We start from the raw sequence: 18,245 nt of genomic DNA, 5'->3' as shown, positions 1-18,245 counted from the left end.
CACTTTCTCTGAGTCAGTTCTGCTCGTCTCTTTGAGCCATGACACGCAGACAACCTTTTTTTTTTGTTGTTAATAAAGATGCAAGATTAGGCTTGGGCGGTATCTATTTTTTCATGCCTTCATACCTTCCAGATATTTCACCAGGGCATATGGTTTGACAGTATTTTTGTCGACAAAAAATGTAAAAGCCAAGTTGCTGGCGATAAGGCAATTGTAGCAAGTCTGGCCCATAGAATAATGGATGGATGGAAAATACACGCCCTTCTTCCACAGATTTATCATATCTAAATCTGTGAGGGCCCAATGATACTTGTTGCCGCGACAGACACCGATACATTAGTGGGTTGACCAGAGATTATGTGCGGGTGGTGGTGACAGACCGGCATTTGAATAAAATCATGTGGCTAATAAACTTGTGTAGTTGGAAGAAGTCATTTCAAGATATGGCAATCATCAGGACTAAACCCAAAATACTCTCCAACAGGGGCAGAGGCACTGTTCTTTTTTGCTGCTTTTGTATCCCCACCACTTGCAGTCGCCATCTCTCAGCTCAAGGGCCAGTCAGTTCCCCAAACTGACCTCTGGTGGCGTACTACGCACTAAAATATATCACCTCAATGTAGCATAATCTCCATATTAGTTTAACAGAAAGAGGAGCGTCTGTATTTTTGATGGTGCGGAATATCATACCTATGGGATTTCCAAATACCATGGTATACCATAATACCTTGTTATCGCCCAAACCTATGCAGGATGTCTGCACAGCACTGACTATCTGCAGGTATTAGCATGTTCAATTTAAGCTTGATTCTGAAAGAGAAACAAAATGCAGTACCAATAATCTAATGGTTCACTTTGTCAGTACTTCTAATTAACATTATTTATTTTCTTCCATCAAGATCAATGTGGCTGACACTGGTTCACTCTCGTTGTTGAATTCCACCCTGTGTAACTCCATCACCTCAAAAAAGAGATGCACTGATATGTAGTTTTTAGGCCAATACCAATTTCCAATATCATCTTACCCATATTGGCTGATAACGGCACTGATTCTAGGACTGATATACAGGAATCATAGCACAAACACAGGTGCAAAATAGGTTAAGCTTTTCAGACATGGCCATTTTAAGATATTTAATAAGTCCTGCTCTGCTGATAACCTCAAAGTTGTATTAAATGACACGCTCTTAGGAAAAAAGGTCACAAAATTTAAATTCCACAGTCAGCAAATTGTTATTAAAAATAATGCTGGGCCAACACGTCTGTTGCTTTTTAAAGCTGATACTGGCCACTGCCATTGTCTGCCAATATATTCGGCAGACAATGACAATGACAATGGCAATGGACAATACTATAATACTGGCCATGCATCCTCACCAGCGTCTATGGAAACATACTATGGAAGTCTGAATAAATCCAGCCTCAGTTATTTGGACAAATTCCTGGTACATGCCACCTCTTAAATATTTCTCTTCTGAGGTACTTAACTTGCTGTTTCATTTATCCAATAAAATCTTATAGGTATACAATTTTCCATGGACTCTCTTTTCCACAAAATAAGAGTGCACAGCTGAGTTTGATTCCTTACAAAGACCGATATATACATATTCAGATATATTACAACTAGGCTGATAAGGCAACTGTCCAGTAAAAACAATTAATACTGAAGCACTTGCCACATTGTATTAACTCTATTATCAATATCCTGGGAAGTAGTGTGTGTGCATGTTGTGAGGGGGCGTGGGACGCTCCAAAATGAGAGTTAGCCTACTACTTAGAGCAACTTAGGAAACCACTTGTGTGATGTCGGAGAGCGTTGTTTTAAATCACAGATTATACACTGTGTTTCATCTAGTGGAGCCACTCATCAAATGGCATCGCTCCTGCAGCTGCAGCTGAAACACCAACCTGACATTTCTGTGTTATGACAGTCAGTGGCCAACTACTCCTCACTACAATGCCAGAGCAACTGCTGCATTGTAGTGCAAAATACGACTCGCCTGGAAAAAGGTGCTGGAGGGATCAGAACGGCTAATACTAAGAAACTGAGAATAACAGGGAGGAAAAACGAGAATGCACTGATCAGGATCCCAGATTATACTGTGATAGCGGCTGCTGTCCTCAGCGCAGTACTTTCTCCAAGAGGGGAAAAAAAAAAAAAAAAAAGGTCACTTGATCAGGTGACCAAAATATAAACAGCGTTGTTAGATTACCGTTTGGGTAATAATAGATGCAGTCAGAGCCACTTCATCGGAGCGGCACATAGTTTGGCGGGATGTGGTGGCTGGACTCCGGCTTGGTTCGCATTGTCCAGCCGTGGGGTCTGGCTACACGACACGGCTATGTCTGCGGTGCACCGGGGCTGCTAGCCGTCTGGCTGGGGATGAGTGTAAAACCAAATCGACTGTCATCATCCTGACATAACTGGCCCGACTGGGTGGTTAGCAGCAATGTGGCGACAAACACCACGAAAACTTGCGAGTCCAGCCGGTGCTCAATCGAAAGAGTATGCACATAAACAACAATAAAAACCGTTGGGGAATATGTTGTTTTGTTGTTCACTTAGGTAGCTTCGGTTTGGCTGGTAAACTTGCCCGGCTGCTGTTAAGTCACAGCGATCACGACAGCGCTGCGAAAAAATGGAAAGTCTCCGCTCGGGGGTTTATGATTAGCTTCTCGTTTGTCTTTGCAAGAATCAAACCAGTGTTGGCAATACGGAGAGTTTGCGTTAGCCTGCTAGCCAAAACAGGGCCTTTCTTGGCACCAAACTGGCACGCTCACAACAAGAATAGCTGGCTGGTTTGTTAGCACGCTAGCTAGGTTAGCTAAAGCAAAACGGGTTCGGGGCCTGTATTTTTGCCACGGTTTTTAGGCGCATATAATTCAGGTGACATTGTGTTATTACCCGTGCGTGTACTCAACAAATTCTCCGTTCTCTTAATTTTCCACAGACGGGGTTCAAGTCGGTGGCTTTGCGCCGAAGAGGACAACTGAAAGGTGTGAAAATGGGAAGTCTACACTTACCTAGCTTTACTTTCTACGCCATCTTGGATCCACTTGTCAGCCCATCGCAAAGCATAGTGGGATGTACTGCTCTGAAGGTTGAGGGGACTGTGTGTGTGTGTGTGTGTGTGTGTGTGTGTTGACAATAAGTGTCATAGGATTTCCTTTTTCTATGTAGATTTCTGTAAAATCCCCATAAAAGTCCCATAAAAAAATAATGAGAGATTTCATTTATTCATAATTTCTAAAATTGTCTTAAAAAAAAAAAAAAAAAAAAAAAAATAGCAGAACAAAATACACTGTACTCATGGTAGTTTGGCATCATGGCAGCAAATTTGACTGCCAAAATAAAAAGTTTATTAACCTACAAAATAATCTTCCAATACACAGATAATAATAATAATAATACTAATAACAGGCTAATATTTACTAGGACATTAAAGCATGTCATTATATATCGTGCTCAGTACTGGAAACAAGCCCAGTTTATTTCAGTGCTGTTCATCTGGAGTAATAAATAGATTAATAAATAGATTATTTATTTAGTTAGTTAGTTATGTATTCAGCCATTTCCCCATTAACCCAATCTTGCACACTATATCACTTGGTGTCATAGTTGCATTGCTTTATATTTGTATGAAATTAAAATTCAGTGGGATTCTAATTTTACATCCTGGAGTCAAACTCGAATGATTTTGTTTTTTTATTTTTATTTTGTTTTTCTGAGCTGATCATGGATTTTTTTTCCCCTCCCGGTGCACATCATAGTCTGCTCAGAGGTGCTCATTTTATGTTGTGACCTGCTTCCCTTGCACACTCAGTGGTAACACTGCACAAAGCTCCAAAGACCTTTCCCCCTTCCGCTGAGGGGAACGACCAAAGAAAATAATGTCAACTTTCTTTGCCTCTGCTATCACGGGAATGTTACATATCTAATCACTAACAGGCCCGGTGACTCCATTAAAGATGCTACTGTGCCACCAGAATGAGATTGCTTGAGTAGCTTCATTGACAGTGGAAGGATACTTATCTGGGGTTTATCTGGGTTTACAGCCAGATGAGGTTGTGGTTTATGTCCCTGAAGCGCAGAGGCTGACATGGTGCAACGTCCATACATTTTTACAGCTTTTTTTTTTTTTTTTTTTTTTTTTTTTTTGGAAAGATATGACACAAGAAATATGTCTGTAGCATCTCATGCACAAACTTTTTTTTAACATGTTTTTTAATAGTCTCAGGTCTTACCTTTTCATTGCATTGGCCAAAAATTGGTAAGATCATATGTGCTGCAGGTATTTTCAGTCTGTGGGACTCCTGGTACACAAGAGTGGAGAAGATAAAGAGCCAAGAGTTATGATGAGTCATTTCCTGTGTTAGTTTTCCAGTTTTGTTCTCTCCATATATGTTCATTTTTAACTCTAAACAGGACATGATATGCAGAATCTACTAGAAAGGTTTACCATATCAACCCCAAATTAGCTGTTCAGAAGAATCAGTAGTCATTCGAACTTCACCCCTATGGTCACCTCCATTTTCAGTTTCCACCTCGCCTCAGGCCACAACTCAGTTCAGTCAGTATCAGCTTTAACGTGTTTTGCAGGTGCATTTGTATTATGATTCTTACAAACATGGATGTCTGCACTGACATGGGGATGGGCCATTATGAGTGGAAAGACGCTGGCCTCTTTCCATCTCTACAGTTGGGCATCTACATCAGAATCGACACTTGTGTAGTCCTTTCGTTTTGCGACCTTTCACAGAGCAATAAGCAGCAACCATATGTTATTTAACCGCTGAATCCCCTGAATTATCCATCAGCTCTTTCCATCATGAGTACAAATATGAACCCGCTTGACCCCGTGCGTGTTTATCTCTGTTATGTCTTCCACAAGCTGCCTAATTGAGAACATGGGCATTTCTGGTTTTCTTAGACCAAACCATGCCCCCGCTGGCAACATATTTTTAAATCCCGCTTCAGCTGGAAGTTCAATTATCACAAACCAACGAGGCCACAATGAGAATGCTGAAGAATGGAAAACAGGGATGCCATCACAGTTCTTTAGCAACAGTGTGTCGGTGCTATTTGAAGCATCTCAACCTGGTGAAGTATTGTATGTGCCACATCAGGGTGGTTCTCCTTTTGCATCACATCCCTGAATTTGCTGCTTAAAAAGCTGACTTTTGCATCACAAATTTCCTTCTGCATCACAAAAAGACCATATGGTTTCCCTAAAGATGTATGCTCACCAATCTCTGCGGAAAAAAATGCACAGTAAGATAATTACTTTGGGTCTCTTTGAGTGATTAAGGAAAAAACATTCTTTTTCTTTGAATAAACAGGCTTTAAATTGTGCCTAAGAAAATGATGAGGAACGAACACCACACTGTGTGCAAATGCTGTTTTGTTGAACCCGGAGCTTAAGCCTTGACACATCATGACTTCCTGCAAGTATCATGACATGAAAGATTAATTTCAACTTCGAGTTCTAATTTGACCATTTGACCATGATTCCGTTTGATTGCATGATCCAAAAAAAAAAAAAAAAAAAAAAAACTTTCCACCTTCAATCATTCAGGTGGTCCACCTTGCAGTTATGTAGTTTTTTTTCAAAGGCATCATTTGTTTGAAGACCCTGGTCAATCATTTAACTGCAATGCCTTTTTATGGTTATGCTTATTATTTTTCATACAGCAAAACACTGCTGATTGTTGTTACAGTTGTACAAGATACCAGAAACAATAGAACCATCACAGCATCTGATACCACTGAAAGTCTTTATCTACATTATTTACTTTACTAAACTATATCCAGTGTAGTAATTGGCATCTTCTGATTCTATGAACACTCCCAAGAGTTTTCTTTTTAAGCTGTTTCCTAGAAGAAAAATGTAATGGCCAAGGCTGGTACTTCGAAAATCCTATTACTAATGAACCTCTAACCTGTAGCAATTCTTCTTCTGTAAGTCATTTTCACTTCAAGATACACCAGCAAAAATGCCGAGGGTAAGTTGAAATGAGGATGTTTCAACTCAGCTGACCAAGATGTGGAATAAGCCGCTGATCCTCTCCGTGAAAGTGATTCCATCCAGCGAATCTGTCTCACTCACTCTAAACTAAATCTGTTTATCATTAATCTGGAGCCATGTTGCTTCAACCCTGTGTCAGTCTTGAACTATTTTTGTTTGTTTGTTTGTAGCTTTTTGATAAACCATAAGCCATAATTTAGTCCAGAATACTTGTTATTATCTCGATGCACATTGCACTGACGAGGCAGGTAACACGTCTTCAGCAGGGTGAATCACACTGTGGTGCAACATAACATCTGTCATATAAGCAGGAGCTGCATACATTTCATGTTGCTTTTTCTGAATGGAGTCAACTAGGGTTTAAAAAATAGATGCACCCTCGTACAGCCTCAACAAGTTATGGGAATCGTCTTGCTCTAAAAATGACAGCTACAGTATCAGTTCCCTTTTATTGTAATATTTAACATGCCACCGCTCCCAACCCATCAAGGCCCATTTAAACAATGCAGTGATCTGAGACGGGTTTCTATGAACTGAAAAAAAATCAAACTGACACCGGCAGTAAGATGTTATCAACGGCGTGCCCACTTAAATGTCAAATTCTATGACAAAAATATTGCATTTCTGTGATCTATATAAAGATATCATGTTTTTTTACCCCCCAAAGTGAGGTTCTTTTTTTGTTTTATTCTGTATGGGAGGTGAACATAACATCAACACAAAGGAGAATAAGTTTGATATCATCAAATATATTTTGATGCTGAACTTTTTTAAAAAACTGAAGCTGTCAAATGCTACGAAAGTCCATCATTCATCCCAAGAAATTAGTTAATTCCCTGACTTTCACTGTCTACAAGATCTTCCAGAAATTTGAACTGGAAGGTGAACTCTGTATTAAGTAATATAGGCAGTTTGATTAGTGATCTCACAGTACTACTACAAGTATTCAAACCAAATTACCAGCCTTTGCACTAATACATACATATACCAGGGAGAGATAGTAAAAACTTTAACTATCTCCGCATAAACCTCCATGGAGAACCACCACATGCAGCTCTGTTAATGAGATGCTTGTCACAAACCACATGCCGCACTCTTCGGGAAAACATCCATTAACCAGATGTGAGGAGTTTAATGTTTACATTGCATGTATACATTAAAAAAAAGCTCTTTAATCAATGTTTTAATACAGCAAGTCGCGCAAATGAGAAAAAGGTTTGGAGGTCATCCAGTCTTTAACCGCACTGACAGAGAGATGCTTGTGTGTTTATTGTGAACGTTTCAACTTGGCTGGACAGTAAAAATGAACAAACTAAGTCAGGGTGCTATATATATGCTGCAGATTATTCTTCGATTAAATGACACTGGAATAATGCTGCATTCACAGTCCATCAATATACTGCGTATTCAAAAAAACATTCACACCGAAGGAAAAACAAAAACAACAAAAAAAAACAAATTTGGAAAAAACAAAAACCAAAAAAAAAAAAATAATAATAATGCACTCTCTTGTGTTCCGGTTTCACTGCAGGTTGTGGATCATCTCCTCCTTGGCAATAAGATGCGTGGTCTTGTTGACCAGCGACATGAGCGAGTTGAGTTTGTGGGACCAGTCATTGAGCAGGTCGTTGGGGTCTTTGGGCCGCTGGAAGTTGATGATGCCAGCCAGCCGGTCCACCTTGGCGTAGATGGTTTTGTTCACGACCAGGTTGGACAGGAACTCCTCAGACTCCTGATGAGGAATTAGGGTGCACAGACAGCAAGTCAGAGGCTGCTCAAGCCCAAATACTCTCATTTTCCTTACAATTCAAAAGCGATTTTAATTACCCGCTTTCCCTCAACTTGCCTTGTCTACTTTAGTTAGTGATTTTCTGCATTTCTGAGAATTCCTCTGTGCTTTATATGTGTATTTGCAGACACCATGGTGACATGTCTGTGCATATTCTCATCCGTCCAGGTCATAGGCATCTCAAGGAAATTGAATCAGGTCAACTGGACTTAGTTATATGTCTAGAAGACGTTTCACCCCTTATCCAAGTGGCTTAATCAGTTCATGCTGTTCATTAGATTAGACTGGTTAGTCTAACTAACGGGTGGGGAGCTCAGGTATTTAACCTCAGTGGTTGTGTCCCACAAGGTCTCTGATGTTGATGGCTCATGGGCCCCAGGGTGTGGCTCATTAGTGCGCCACTGAGTCGTAATGACTGTCGTTACAGTGGCTGGAGACACATGAGGCCAGTTGTGATCGTCATCAGAGTCATATGAGGTCAATTACGAATGGCCTTAACCTTCTGAGGCTGAGTTGTTGAATTTTCTTGGCAGAGATGTATAGCATAGGCACAAAACACACACACTACATGCAAAGCAAATTGCCAATAGCTTCTTTTAAAATATTTAAAATTTTCTTTTTAGGTATAAAAGACTAGTCTAACATGTTCGAGGTTATCTTATATTGTAAGGCCTCAGAAAGACTTTAGCAAAGTAACAAAGTTAGTTTTAGATAAGAATGTCTTCTAAATAATCAATCAATGACCACCACCATAAAAGAAGCTATCAATGACCTATAATATCAACGACACCCAAAACAAATACATTAAACTGGCCAGGCTGCCTAATGTAAATATAAACTAAAATAAAACATGAGCTAAAATAACACCACCTGACAAAACCGTTTGCCCTGAACAGTAGCGATTGATTTCCTGTGCAGCGGCTGCAAAACGTGAGCTTCAGCCTGACAGAGCTGATTAGTGGAACTGTGCTTACGTCAATGGAGAGGTCAAGGAGTCCAGCCATCCTCTTCATTGTGATTCTGGTGTAATATTTAGCCATTATTCTGATGTTCTGGGGGAAAGGGAAGAAAATCATAAATATGCACCTCAGTGGCAGGATATTTGCATGAAATATTCAAGAAGTGAGGTACGGGTTTGAGGCCACAGCACATACACAGAGACAATAAATAAACAGAGTGATATCCAACAACTCATTACCAATCCAATTTGAATACACATCAACAATAATACTGCACAACATTCTGCAAGTTTAACAGTCTAGGGCTTGAATAACAACATTTCATTATTGTAGAAAATTAACGGCAAGTTTTGGCTTCAATGTGCCTATCAAATGAATTTATTCCTCCTGATGCCTTCCCGGGTAAGCGGCCTAAATTTGATTTCCAAATCAGAGAAACACAGCAAGTGTCCCATTACTGCCTGAGTTTATGTGCACGTGATAACCCAATTATTACCCTCCTTTTGCTTATGAGAATCAATTGATTGAGCTCTTTACATGCACAAGACTGTTTTCTTAATATTTTCTGCTTCTAATATTTTCCATTTTCTGTGAATCTTAGAAAAAATAGCAATTACTGACTGACTGGCTCATCTACAGGCTTCATATAGCATCAGTCATTTTCTTTTTCCTGCCATAAACTGATGTCATGTTGTTCCTGTGTAAATTTACTGCAATTTATCCATCCTTTAGGCATAAAAATATTTAATTAAAACTAGAAATGATCACGCTTTCTGTGGCTCATTGTGGTGTTTTAACTGAACCAACATTTCACTGGTGAAAGCTCCAATGAACTTATGTGTAACAATATTGATGATGGTAATACTGCAAAAATTAAAGTGACTGATGAGTGGCTTTTGTCAAGATGTTTTTATTTTTTGATATTTTCAGCAAGCTGGATAAAGATGGATAAAGATTATGTCTGTCCTTATGCTGCATTACAATTTAGGATATGTTACTTGAGGTATGAAATATATATACTTAATTTCACCTCAGTTACACTTACCTCTAAAGGCTGTTGGATAATTGTTTTAATGTGGAGATTTATTGTTAAGAGTTTGCACTTTACCTTCATTTGTAAAAGAAATATTTTTGTTAGGACAGTCAAGTTTGAAAGCTGTTTAAAGCTGTTACTTCTGCTAAGGGAAACTATTAGTTTTAGTAATTCAGAACTGTATCTACCAGCAGCCACACTTGACCTTAAACAAGCTTAATTTAAATTTTGTTTATGTATGTTGGTGCATATATCTGCTGGAGTTAATAAAAGTCTACATTTGTTAAGTGGACTTACATGCTCCACCACTCTGTTCTTGAGGTCCTTCCACCTCTTCTCGCCCTCCTCTGAATATGAGAAGACGTCTGTGGCGGGGCTGTCAGGTGAGCCCTCCCTCAGCTCCTTCCCATAATCCTCCACCAGGGAGGCCCAGCGCATCAGCTCCATAGTGGTGAACTGCTTCAGGAGGTCCCTGTGAATTCAGGCAGAAAACATTTAAGAGAAATTTACATGAAAGGAGGGAAGAGCACAAAAGTATAAAATTAAAGACAGAGAGCATAATAGAGGGCAGAAGTTACTTAAGAGATTCAGGATGTCTGTGGTAAAAGCAAGGACAAGGCAACTGGACCTCAGCAGTGCTGGTTTTAGCCTAACCCCTTTTTTTAATATATATATATAAATTGGAAGACTTCCAGGTTTTAAGAGAAATGCTGGACCAAAGTACCAAAATCGTTCTTTGTGATGAAATAAACATATGATGCCTTCTCCTTCTGAAACTCCTGAATAATCAGGTCAAACCAAGTTCAACTGGGTCAGAACGACTGATATGGACATTTTTATTAAAGAGGACATGATCAAGAGAGCGGCAGTAAAGTTCAAAGCCACCCCCACATTTCTGGATGCAGATAAAAGAGCAGGCAGATTCAAATAAAAGCAGCAATGACAAAACCATCTGATCTTCAAAGCACTCATTCACCAACATTCACGTAACTGTATGAGTCCTCAGCGTCCAAGCTGACTGACTGAAAGTAGAGCCAAGACTGAAGAAATAACAACACTCGGTATCATCTCAAGATATTTCCGGAACACAAACGATGATCTGTGTTGCGAAGCATTTGTGTGCAGTTTTGTGTTTGCACTCAGATGATGGATTTGATTGTTGTTGGATGTGGATTTCTCTCTATCTATCTATAAATAAAAAATTGGGAGCACACTGGCTCCCAAAATGCAAAATTAGCATAACATATCTGTAGGAGTTTGATTGGATTGTTGGCCAGGTGCTGGGATTTCTGGCTTTTGAATCTCAATTACCAGCCCAAAATTTGTTTACCAACAAAAAGTACACCCAGTACATTCAGGAATAAGAGCTGAGAGATGAGGCAAATCTTACTTGTATTTAGGGATTTCTTCCAATTTCTTGTCTGTGTTGATTCTGTGCACGAGGTCTGACTGCTCGTTGTCGTAGGGGGAGAGGATCACATAGAGTACAACGCTCTTCAAGGCCTGAAACACAGACACGTTTATGACTTTTATTCAAATACAGTCCACTTCCAATGACAACAGAAACAGTATAGAGCTGGAACAGATATTTTGTTAATGTTTTGATAGTAAACTATTCTGTCTCAACTGCAGATAAAAATGGGAAAAAAAGTTCCTGGCACTCAAGAACAAATAAAATGATGTTTAATTTCATTTGCAATACGGAAAGAAAACTGACCCCACAGCCGGAGTAAATGTGCAAAAAAAAAAAAAAAATCATAATTTCCTTCTAAATCTTGTTTAAGATTATGTTCAGTATGTTCAATACAATCAAGTATGCACAGAAAAGTACGGGAACTTGCCCAAAGACCACAACTGAAACCAGAACTAAGAACACCTTAATTCCAAACACCAGCTCTGCATTAAAATATGGAGTAAACACTGGTTTTCCTATCAAAACTGAACATGCACTGTGCACTGCCCGTACCTTCTCCCTATGTGTGACAGCTTTGAAAGAGAGCCCATTTACCTGTTGCCACTTGGCACTGTCCTCCAGGATGCAGGGGGTGTCATAGATGGCCCGGTAGTGTTTGCAGATGGACAGGTAGGATCCCTCGTGCAGGTCCACTTGTATCATCAGGTTGTAGTACTTCAACTTCAACTCCTAAGAGACAGTCTTCTATTTCATCAACTGTTTTACATGAAGCGATGCCAACTTCCAATACCAGGTTCCAAGAGTGAACATAAGGCAAGGAGCTGTGGCTTAAAACAATGCGTTTTATTTTCTTTGTTCTCTCTTTTTTTGTTAGACATTTTTAATTGATTGTTGAAAGATGTCTAAATTTAGAAAATATTCATTCAATCAGAGAGCACTTATCACAAAGAACAGAAACAAGACAGCAAATCAGTGTACTGGGAATGCATTTTTTTCCACACTTGATATTTAATATTCTAATATAATCTGTGCCCCCCAAAATCATCTGAAAAATAAAGCTGATAATCACACATCAGGTTTAATCAAATTAAAGGCACAGTGGATTGTATTTGCACAATGTAGCATAATCATTAAAAAAAAGTGATGAGAGTGAAAAGTCTCAATGGCATTGATTTACATACAAATGTCAGCTGCAATGTCTAGTGGCAACACAAGAGGTAATCATTTAAAAAATATTAACAGCATGTCATTTCGGTCTATCCTCCTCACCTCGCTGCCCTCCTCCTGGAAGAACTTGGTGTTGATCTTCTTGCTGATGATCTGGGTACGAATGTAATCCTTGACGGCAATGCACAGCCTCATCTGTTCCAAGATAAACTCCACTTTCTCTTTCTTCTCCATGGAGCCATATGTCTCCACCTGGTGAGCAATGAGTGGTTGTTTAGTGGATTATACCCTCCAGACCATTCAGTTTCCAGAGTAGTTTTCTGTGTTTGTCTCACGAGACAATAGGAAAAAAAGGGGGATTGAACTACAAAACATGATCGATACGCAGCTGAGGGGTGCAGATGCTTCGAGCTTTTGGCAAGTTACATCAGTGAAAGCCGAAAGCTCTAACATCTGTGGGATAACCACCTCATGCATAAAGCCCCAATTTGGGATCTAAAAAACAATGACAAAAACAAAACAATGTCAGTTTTGACTTAATTTCATCTGTGGGATTACAAAAAGTTCCATATACCAGGTTATACAGGATGAAACTCAATGTCAAACCAGCAAGTGAAGGCATCTGAAAACCTCCAATTCCAGTGTGACGAGGAGCTGCCATTCTTTCTGCTGCACTACTAAGTAAAGTCAAGTCATGCAGTCGCCCCATTTAGACATAGGAGTGAAACTGCCTTCCAAACTTGCCCAAGCCCAATTTATCTCTTCCAGCTCTGCAATTGTTGCCATGCAGCCAACCGTGGTCCATGATCTGTCCCGTTGACCTCAGATCCCGTAACTATCCCGATTATGTTCATGTTTGTTACAAAGCTACCCAAACAAATTTCTGATCTACGTGAGGGAGATGAAACCAAGGAAACACGAGAAGATAAAGAGAGATAGAGATAAAGAGAAAGAGAAAAAGAGACAGACAAAGAGAGACAGAGTGCAGTCTTAGTGCATTGCTATGCCAATATTTTTTTAATTTGTAATTTTCACTGGGCAGTTAATTAGACTTGCCATGCCTTTTCTTTTGCTGCTGGAGCAGAGCTTATGATACACAGTTTGCTGTAACTATTACACTGATTACATTTTGCAATGTCCCGCCCCCTCCCAAGGCTTTATTTTCCCATCCTGACCCTGACTTCACAATAAGATAGCCCTCTTGTCCTCTATATTACAAACATGCAAATGTAAACAAACTTGCTCTTGTGTTGTTGCAATACTCTGCACAACCACTGTGAGTGAAATCAGCTCCAGACTGGGGCTTAAAATGCCTTACAGAATCCTCATAATACTGAAGGGAAAAATAAACAAAGGTTAACAGTCTCTTACCTGCAGCTCCTGGAGGATGGTAGCTGCTTCTTTGACTTCTCCATTTTGCTCCTTGATACTGGCTAAGGTCTTTGTCAGTCTGGCACGCTCAATCTCTACATAGATCTGTAAGAGGAAAAAGCAAATTTAGCATTTAAGCATTAAGGAGGGATGTGATCAGAACACCAATAAAGCATGAAATGCAAGGAGGGATGGACATATTCCTCAAACAGGAGAGCCATTGCTTCTTACGTAGCTATAACTGCCTGGGTAATCCAGACAATGATGTGACCTGGCATTCAGGCATTTATTGTGTGTAATCCACAGAATGAGTGAACATCAACAAACTCATGTCAGACCTTGCCAGCAGTCACTGTGCGAAGTGTGTCAATGAGCCTCAGCTTGATGGTCAGATCAGTCACAGCATCCACATACTTGTAACATTCTTGCACCATCTTGGCAACAGCCTGATAAAACACAGAAAACACATCACATTTAGGTTTTAATAAGGATCTGATGAGCCAACTGAGCACAGGATATACAGGAAAACATTTTTAGGTAGGTCTGACAATTGAACTAATGATCTTCTATTATTTCTGCTGGGTGCTTTATAAAATGTTTGTTCTGTATAAAGCAGTCATAAAATTAAGGCTGAGCAGGTAGCTGGGATGAAATAGGCTTGACATAGTCCTCCTGTCCTGGATTTCTAAGCCCTGCAATAAAAGATGAATACCGTACGAACCAAGTGTACACTATTTCTAGTCTTCTAGTCTAGTCCTGTTTCGAGCAGGATGTCAAATACAGAATCAGTCAACAGAACAGCGAGCAAAGATTACTTTTGGCACAGGAAAATAAATGAATGAATGAATGAATGAATGAATGAAAATATTCAGAGTCCCTTGAGAACAAAGTTAGAAACCATTGTTAGAGGTGACCCAGGAGGGCAATCTGACCTGTTTGAGTTGACTCCTCCTTTTGGAGAGCAGCATGATGTTCTCATTCAGGGCGTCCCAGTCTTTGGCCTCATAGCACATCTGAACCACAGCCACGAGGATTCTGGAGGTGGACACCATGTCTGACGCCTGCACACAGGTGGAGAGCAGTACAGTAAACAACGCTGCACAGTTCACATATACACACAACACATATATTCAGTGACTTTGTTACAGCAAAAAGCATGTAATCTCTGGGAATTTTGCACATGATATATCAATAATGCTTCAATAGAAAATGAATCCAGTGACAAGTCATTGTATTTGGACCTATTTTTTTTTTTCTCAGTCTCCCAGCTGTGGGGGTGCAGCTGTGTGCAGAGGAGTGTGTTTTGTGCAGTTTAGCTCCCTCACTCACCGTTCTGGTTTGCTTCTCCAGTGACAGCAGGCTCTCCACGGCCTCCTGCAGCTTGCCCTCCTGCACGAAACAAACACACACTTACATTTCAGCTTGAGCGATTCAAAAAGTTCAACATCACATTATACCGGACACACACACACACACACACACACAGTATGAAACACTTTGCCGGTGAGCGACCTATCTAGCCGAATCATGCCGCTAAAGCTACTAGCATGCTAGCAAGCTGACTGACAGACACCAGTATGTAGTAAAGAAAGGGTGGGTGACGGAAAAGGTGTAAAAAGAGACAACTCAACCGCATTCACGTCTAAGGAATGATTTGCGGACAAAAACATGGGTTATAGATGTAGTTATAAAGGTTATGGTTGCTAGTTAGCATGCTAGCAGAACCGTCCCGATGCACCATGACTCAGCCGAGGCTGGCCTCCTTCACTGCCGACTCACTTTAGCCATTTTCTCGCATTCAGGAAGCCGCTGGTCCACAGTCGAACTGTAGTCGACCTCCATCTTCACAATCTTCCCATCCGACCGCTCTGACCGCTCCTCAGACATGGTGCCGATGTACAACTGGCGAAAAAGTACCAAGATTTTCTCTCCACTCAGCGAAATCTCCTGCCTCGCACTATTTTGCTTGTCAAACGAACCGATAGGACGGAACGGAGCAACCGACCAATCACAGGAGAGAATCCAACAGCTGTCCGCGGCGCCTGATGGGCTCCGAAAGGACCCCGAAAAAAAGTCCCAGGCAATATAAAAAGCCTACTATTATTGTGACTGAGGTTTGAGGTTGCCAGTAGATAGATAGATAGATAGATAGATAGATAGATAGATAGATAGATACTTTATTCATCCCGAAGGAAATTCACAGTTTTCAGCGGTATCCACAGAGTACAAGATTAAGTAAATCAAAAATAAAGAATAAGTAAATCAAAAATAAAGAATAAAAGATGACCCTCGAGATCTAAAGATCTAAGTACCAATGTGCAAAAAAAACAATGTGCAAAAAACCAATAAAACCAGTGTGCATCGATGTATATAATGTGCATAGATGAGGGCAATGTGCAAATTTACAGTATAAACAGATGATAATAAATAAATAGCACCCAGATGATAAATAGATGATAAAAAGCCAATAAAACCAGTGTGCATCGATGTATACAATGTGCATAGATGTGGGCAATGTCCAAATTCACAGTATAAACAGATGATAAATAGCAGCAAGCAATATATACACTATAAACGAGGATAACAAATAGAAATATGATAAATACTCAGTGTAGTTGCCATTGCTTTTAATCTTGCGTCATATTAAGATTATTTTTGTTTGAAAAAAGGCCAGAAAATGTATGCACATGTAGATTACTTTAAATGAAAACAATTTAGACACGGGATGCATTTCCTTTGCATTTCTAACTTTGACAGTATACCTGCTTATCAACGCGAGTCAGTATAGTTTGAATAATTTTCAAAATATCCTATTTTGAAATATTTGCGATTTTTTATAGTATCTCAATAAGATGACTGAAATGGTACATATATATTTTGCTGAAAATATTTACACTCTGAGGAGGGACAGTGTTACACTAGAGAGCATCTAGATCAGCTCACATTCATTTATTTTTCTCCTTTAAAGCGGAGTGGGTGGTGATGAATCCAAAATTTCTCTATACATTACTATATATTACCTGTAAGACATGTGTCTATAATTATAGGCTACAGTCATTTAGGCTATAAATATTTTGCAATCTCTGCTTTAATAATGGCTGGTTGACAAAAACACTAAAATTTGACTTTGTTTGACCAAGTAGATTTAGACACCCATCCATTTTCAGGTAGATTTATAATTATCTTTATATCAGTACATTGTGATGGATTTGATATTGGCTGGCGTCTGTCCCTGAAGAGCTGCTTTAATCCCTGTTATCAGGCAGCTTTTCATTGTTGAAATTAGAAGGGAATGCTGTCTGCCAATCAAGCTCCACTTCCAAGTGTTAAAAAATATACTTGGAATTTATTCAACGTGCAGCTAAATTGGTCTGCGATTAGTGGGAAATGACAGCCGCTCCATTATTTTTTTGCCCTAAAGTGGGAGATGACATTCACTTTGACTCGAATGTTCAATGAGCAATAAAACAGAATCAGAGAGGATCAGATGGAAATAGCAAATGATGAGAGGAAAAGAAAGTAAAATGGCTTTATAACAAGGAGTCATTGAACTGAGAGACGTTAAGGTTCTTGATGGAAAAACAAACAAACAAACAAGAAAACAACAACCCTGCATCCACACATTGGGCTGTGGTCCTAACTGAGCACAGGCGTTTCAGAGAGCCACCTCTCCTTCTCATATGGAAAAATCAACTAATAAAATGATGCTTAAGAACATCTGTGGTGGCATTATCATCATGAAAAACAAGCCCAGATTAGCCATATCAAGTTCTGTAATGTTCTCTTATTCTGAAATTAAGAAATTTAGTTTATGGTCACTGTGGTGATGATGATAATGATGATGATGGTGATAATGATGATGATGATACAGGTTTATGTGTCATTAATTCAACATTTTTATCAATGGCATCTCACAGGAGCCTGAGAGTGTAATGTTTGCGGTAATGGTGATGATGATGACGATGATGATGATGATGACAATGATGATGATGATGACAGTGACAGACAATACCTGCAGACCCAAATCCTGAGAGGTGAGCAGCCCGTTCTGCGCTGATGAATCAAACGGTCAAGATGAATGAAGGACTTTATGAATGAGAGCAGCATATGAATGAACACAGCCTGCAGTGACGGCAGTCCGCCAGTAGGTGTCTCTTTAAACTCTTGATGATGCATTCCTTTCTGCACATGGTTCGCTGCCTCCAAAGGCCTCATTGCCCCCAATAAATGAAGCTAATGTAGGTCAGTGCTTCTCCTGCTCAGGGCGGAGAAAGCCCCCTAAGCCTGGAACCGAAATCAGTTCTCATCCCGGCCACAGCCTCGTTTTGTGCCTCGGAGGCCTGAAATTTAACATGACTTGGATCTGCTGCTGTGGAGGAGATTAAATTTGGAACAAGAACGAGGATTGCAGAGGCACAAAAATATTCTCAGCGCTATGAGCATTTGCATTTGAGCTTTTTTTTTTCTTTCTCAGATTTAAAAAATA

The 18,245-nt window shown here is 39.8% G+C and overlaps 2 protein-coding genes across 3 annotated transcripts in view; both read right to left on the bottom strand.

Moving 5' to 3' along the window:
- helz (helicase with zinc finger) overlaps positions 1 to 3,101 on the bottom strand; it is a 79,233-nt gene extending 76,132 nt beyond the window's left edge. The window contains exon 1 of one of the 2 annotated variants that reach the window (XM_030049957.1): positions 3,025 to 3,101. The gene's annotated coding sequence lies outside the window, so the exon portion shown is untranslated. Of the gene's footprint in view, positions 1 to 2,905; positions 2,958 to 3,024 lie in introns of those variants that run through there. The other variant, XM_030049965.1, reaches the window with a different exon arrangement.
- Positions 3,102 to 6,755: 3,654 nt separating this feature from the next.
- Positions 6,756 to 15,646, bottom strand: psmd12 (proteasome 26S subunit, non-ATPase 12). Its single transcript, XM_030062852.1, has 11 exons — positions 15,539 to 15,646; positions 15,089 to 15,148; positions 14,692 to 14,820; positions 14,098 to 14,205; positions 13,760 to 13,864; positions 12,491 to 12,640; positions 11,816 to 11,950; positions 11,198 to 11,310; positions 10,105 to 10,279; positions 8,790 to 8,867; positions 6,756 to 7,758 (listed from the first exon to the last, which is right to left on the bottom strand). The coding sequence occupies exons 1-11, from the start codon at positions 15,644 to 15,646 to the stop codon at positions 7,549 to 7,551; spliced, it is 1,371 nt and encodes a 456-aa protein (XP_029918712.1). The 3' UTR covers positions 6,756 to 7,548.
- Between the last annotated feature and the right edge of the window lie 2,599 nt (positions 15,647 to 18,245).

Source organism: Myripristis murdjan, chromosome 1 (genome assembly GCF_902150065.1).
Source record: "Myripristis murdjan chromosome 1, fMyrMur1.1, whole genome shotgun sequence".
NCBI lineage: Eukaryota > Metazoa > Chordata > Actinopteri > Holocentriformes > Holocentridae > Myripristis > Myripristis murdjan.
This window is presented reverse-complemented; position numbering and strand designations above follow the sequence as displayed.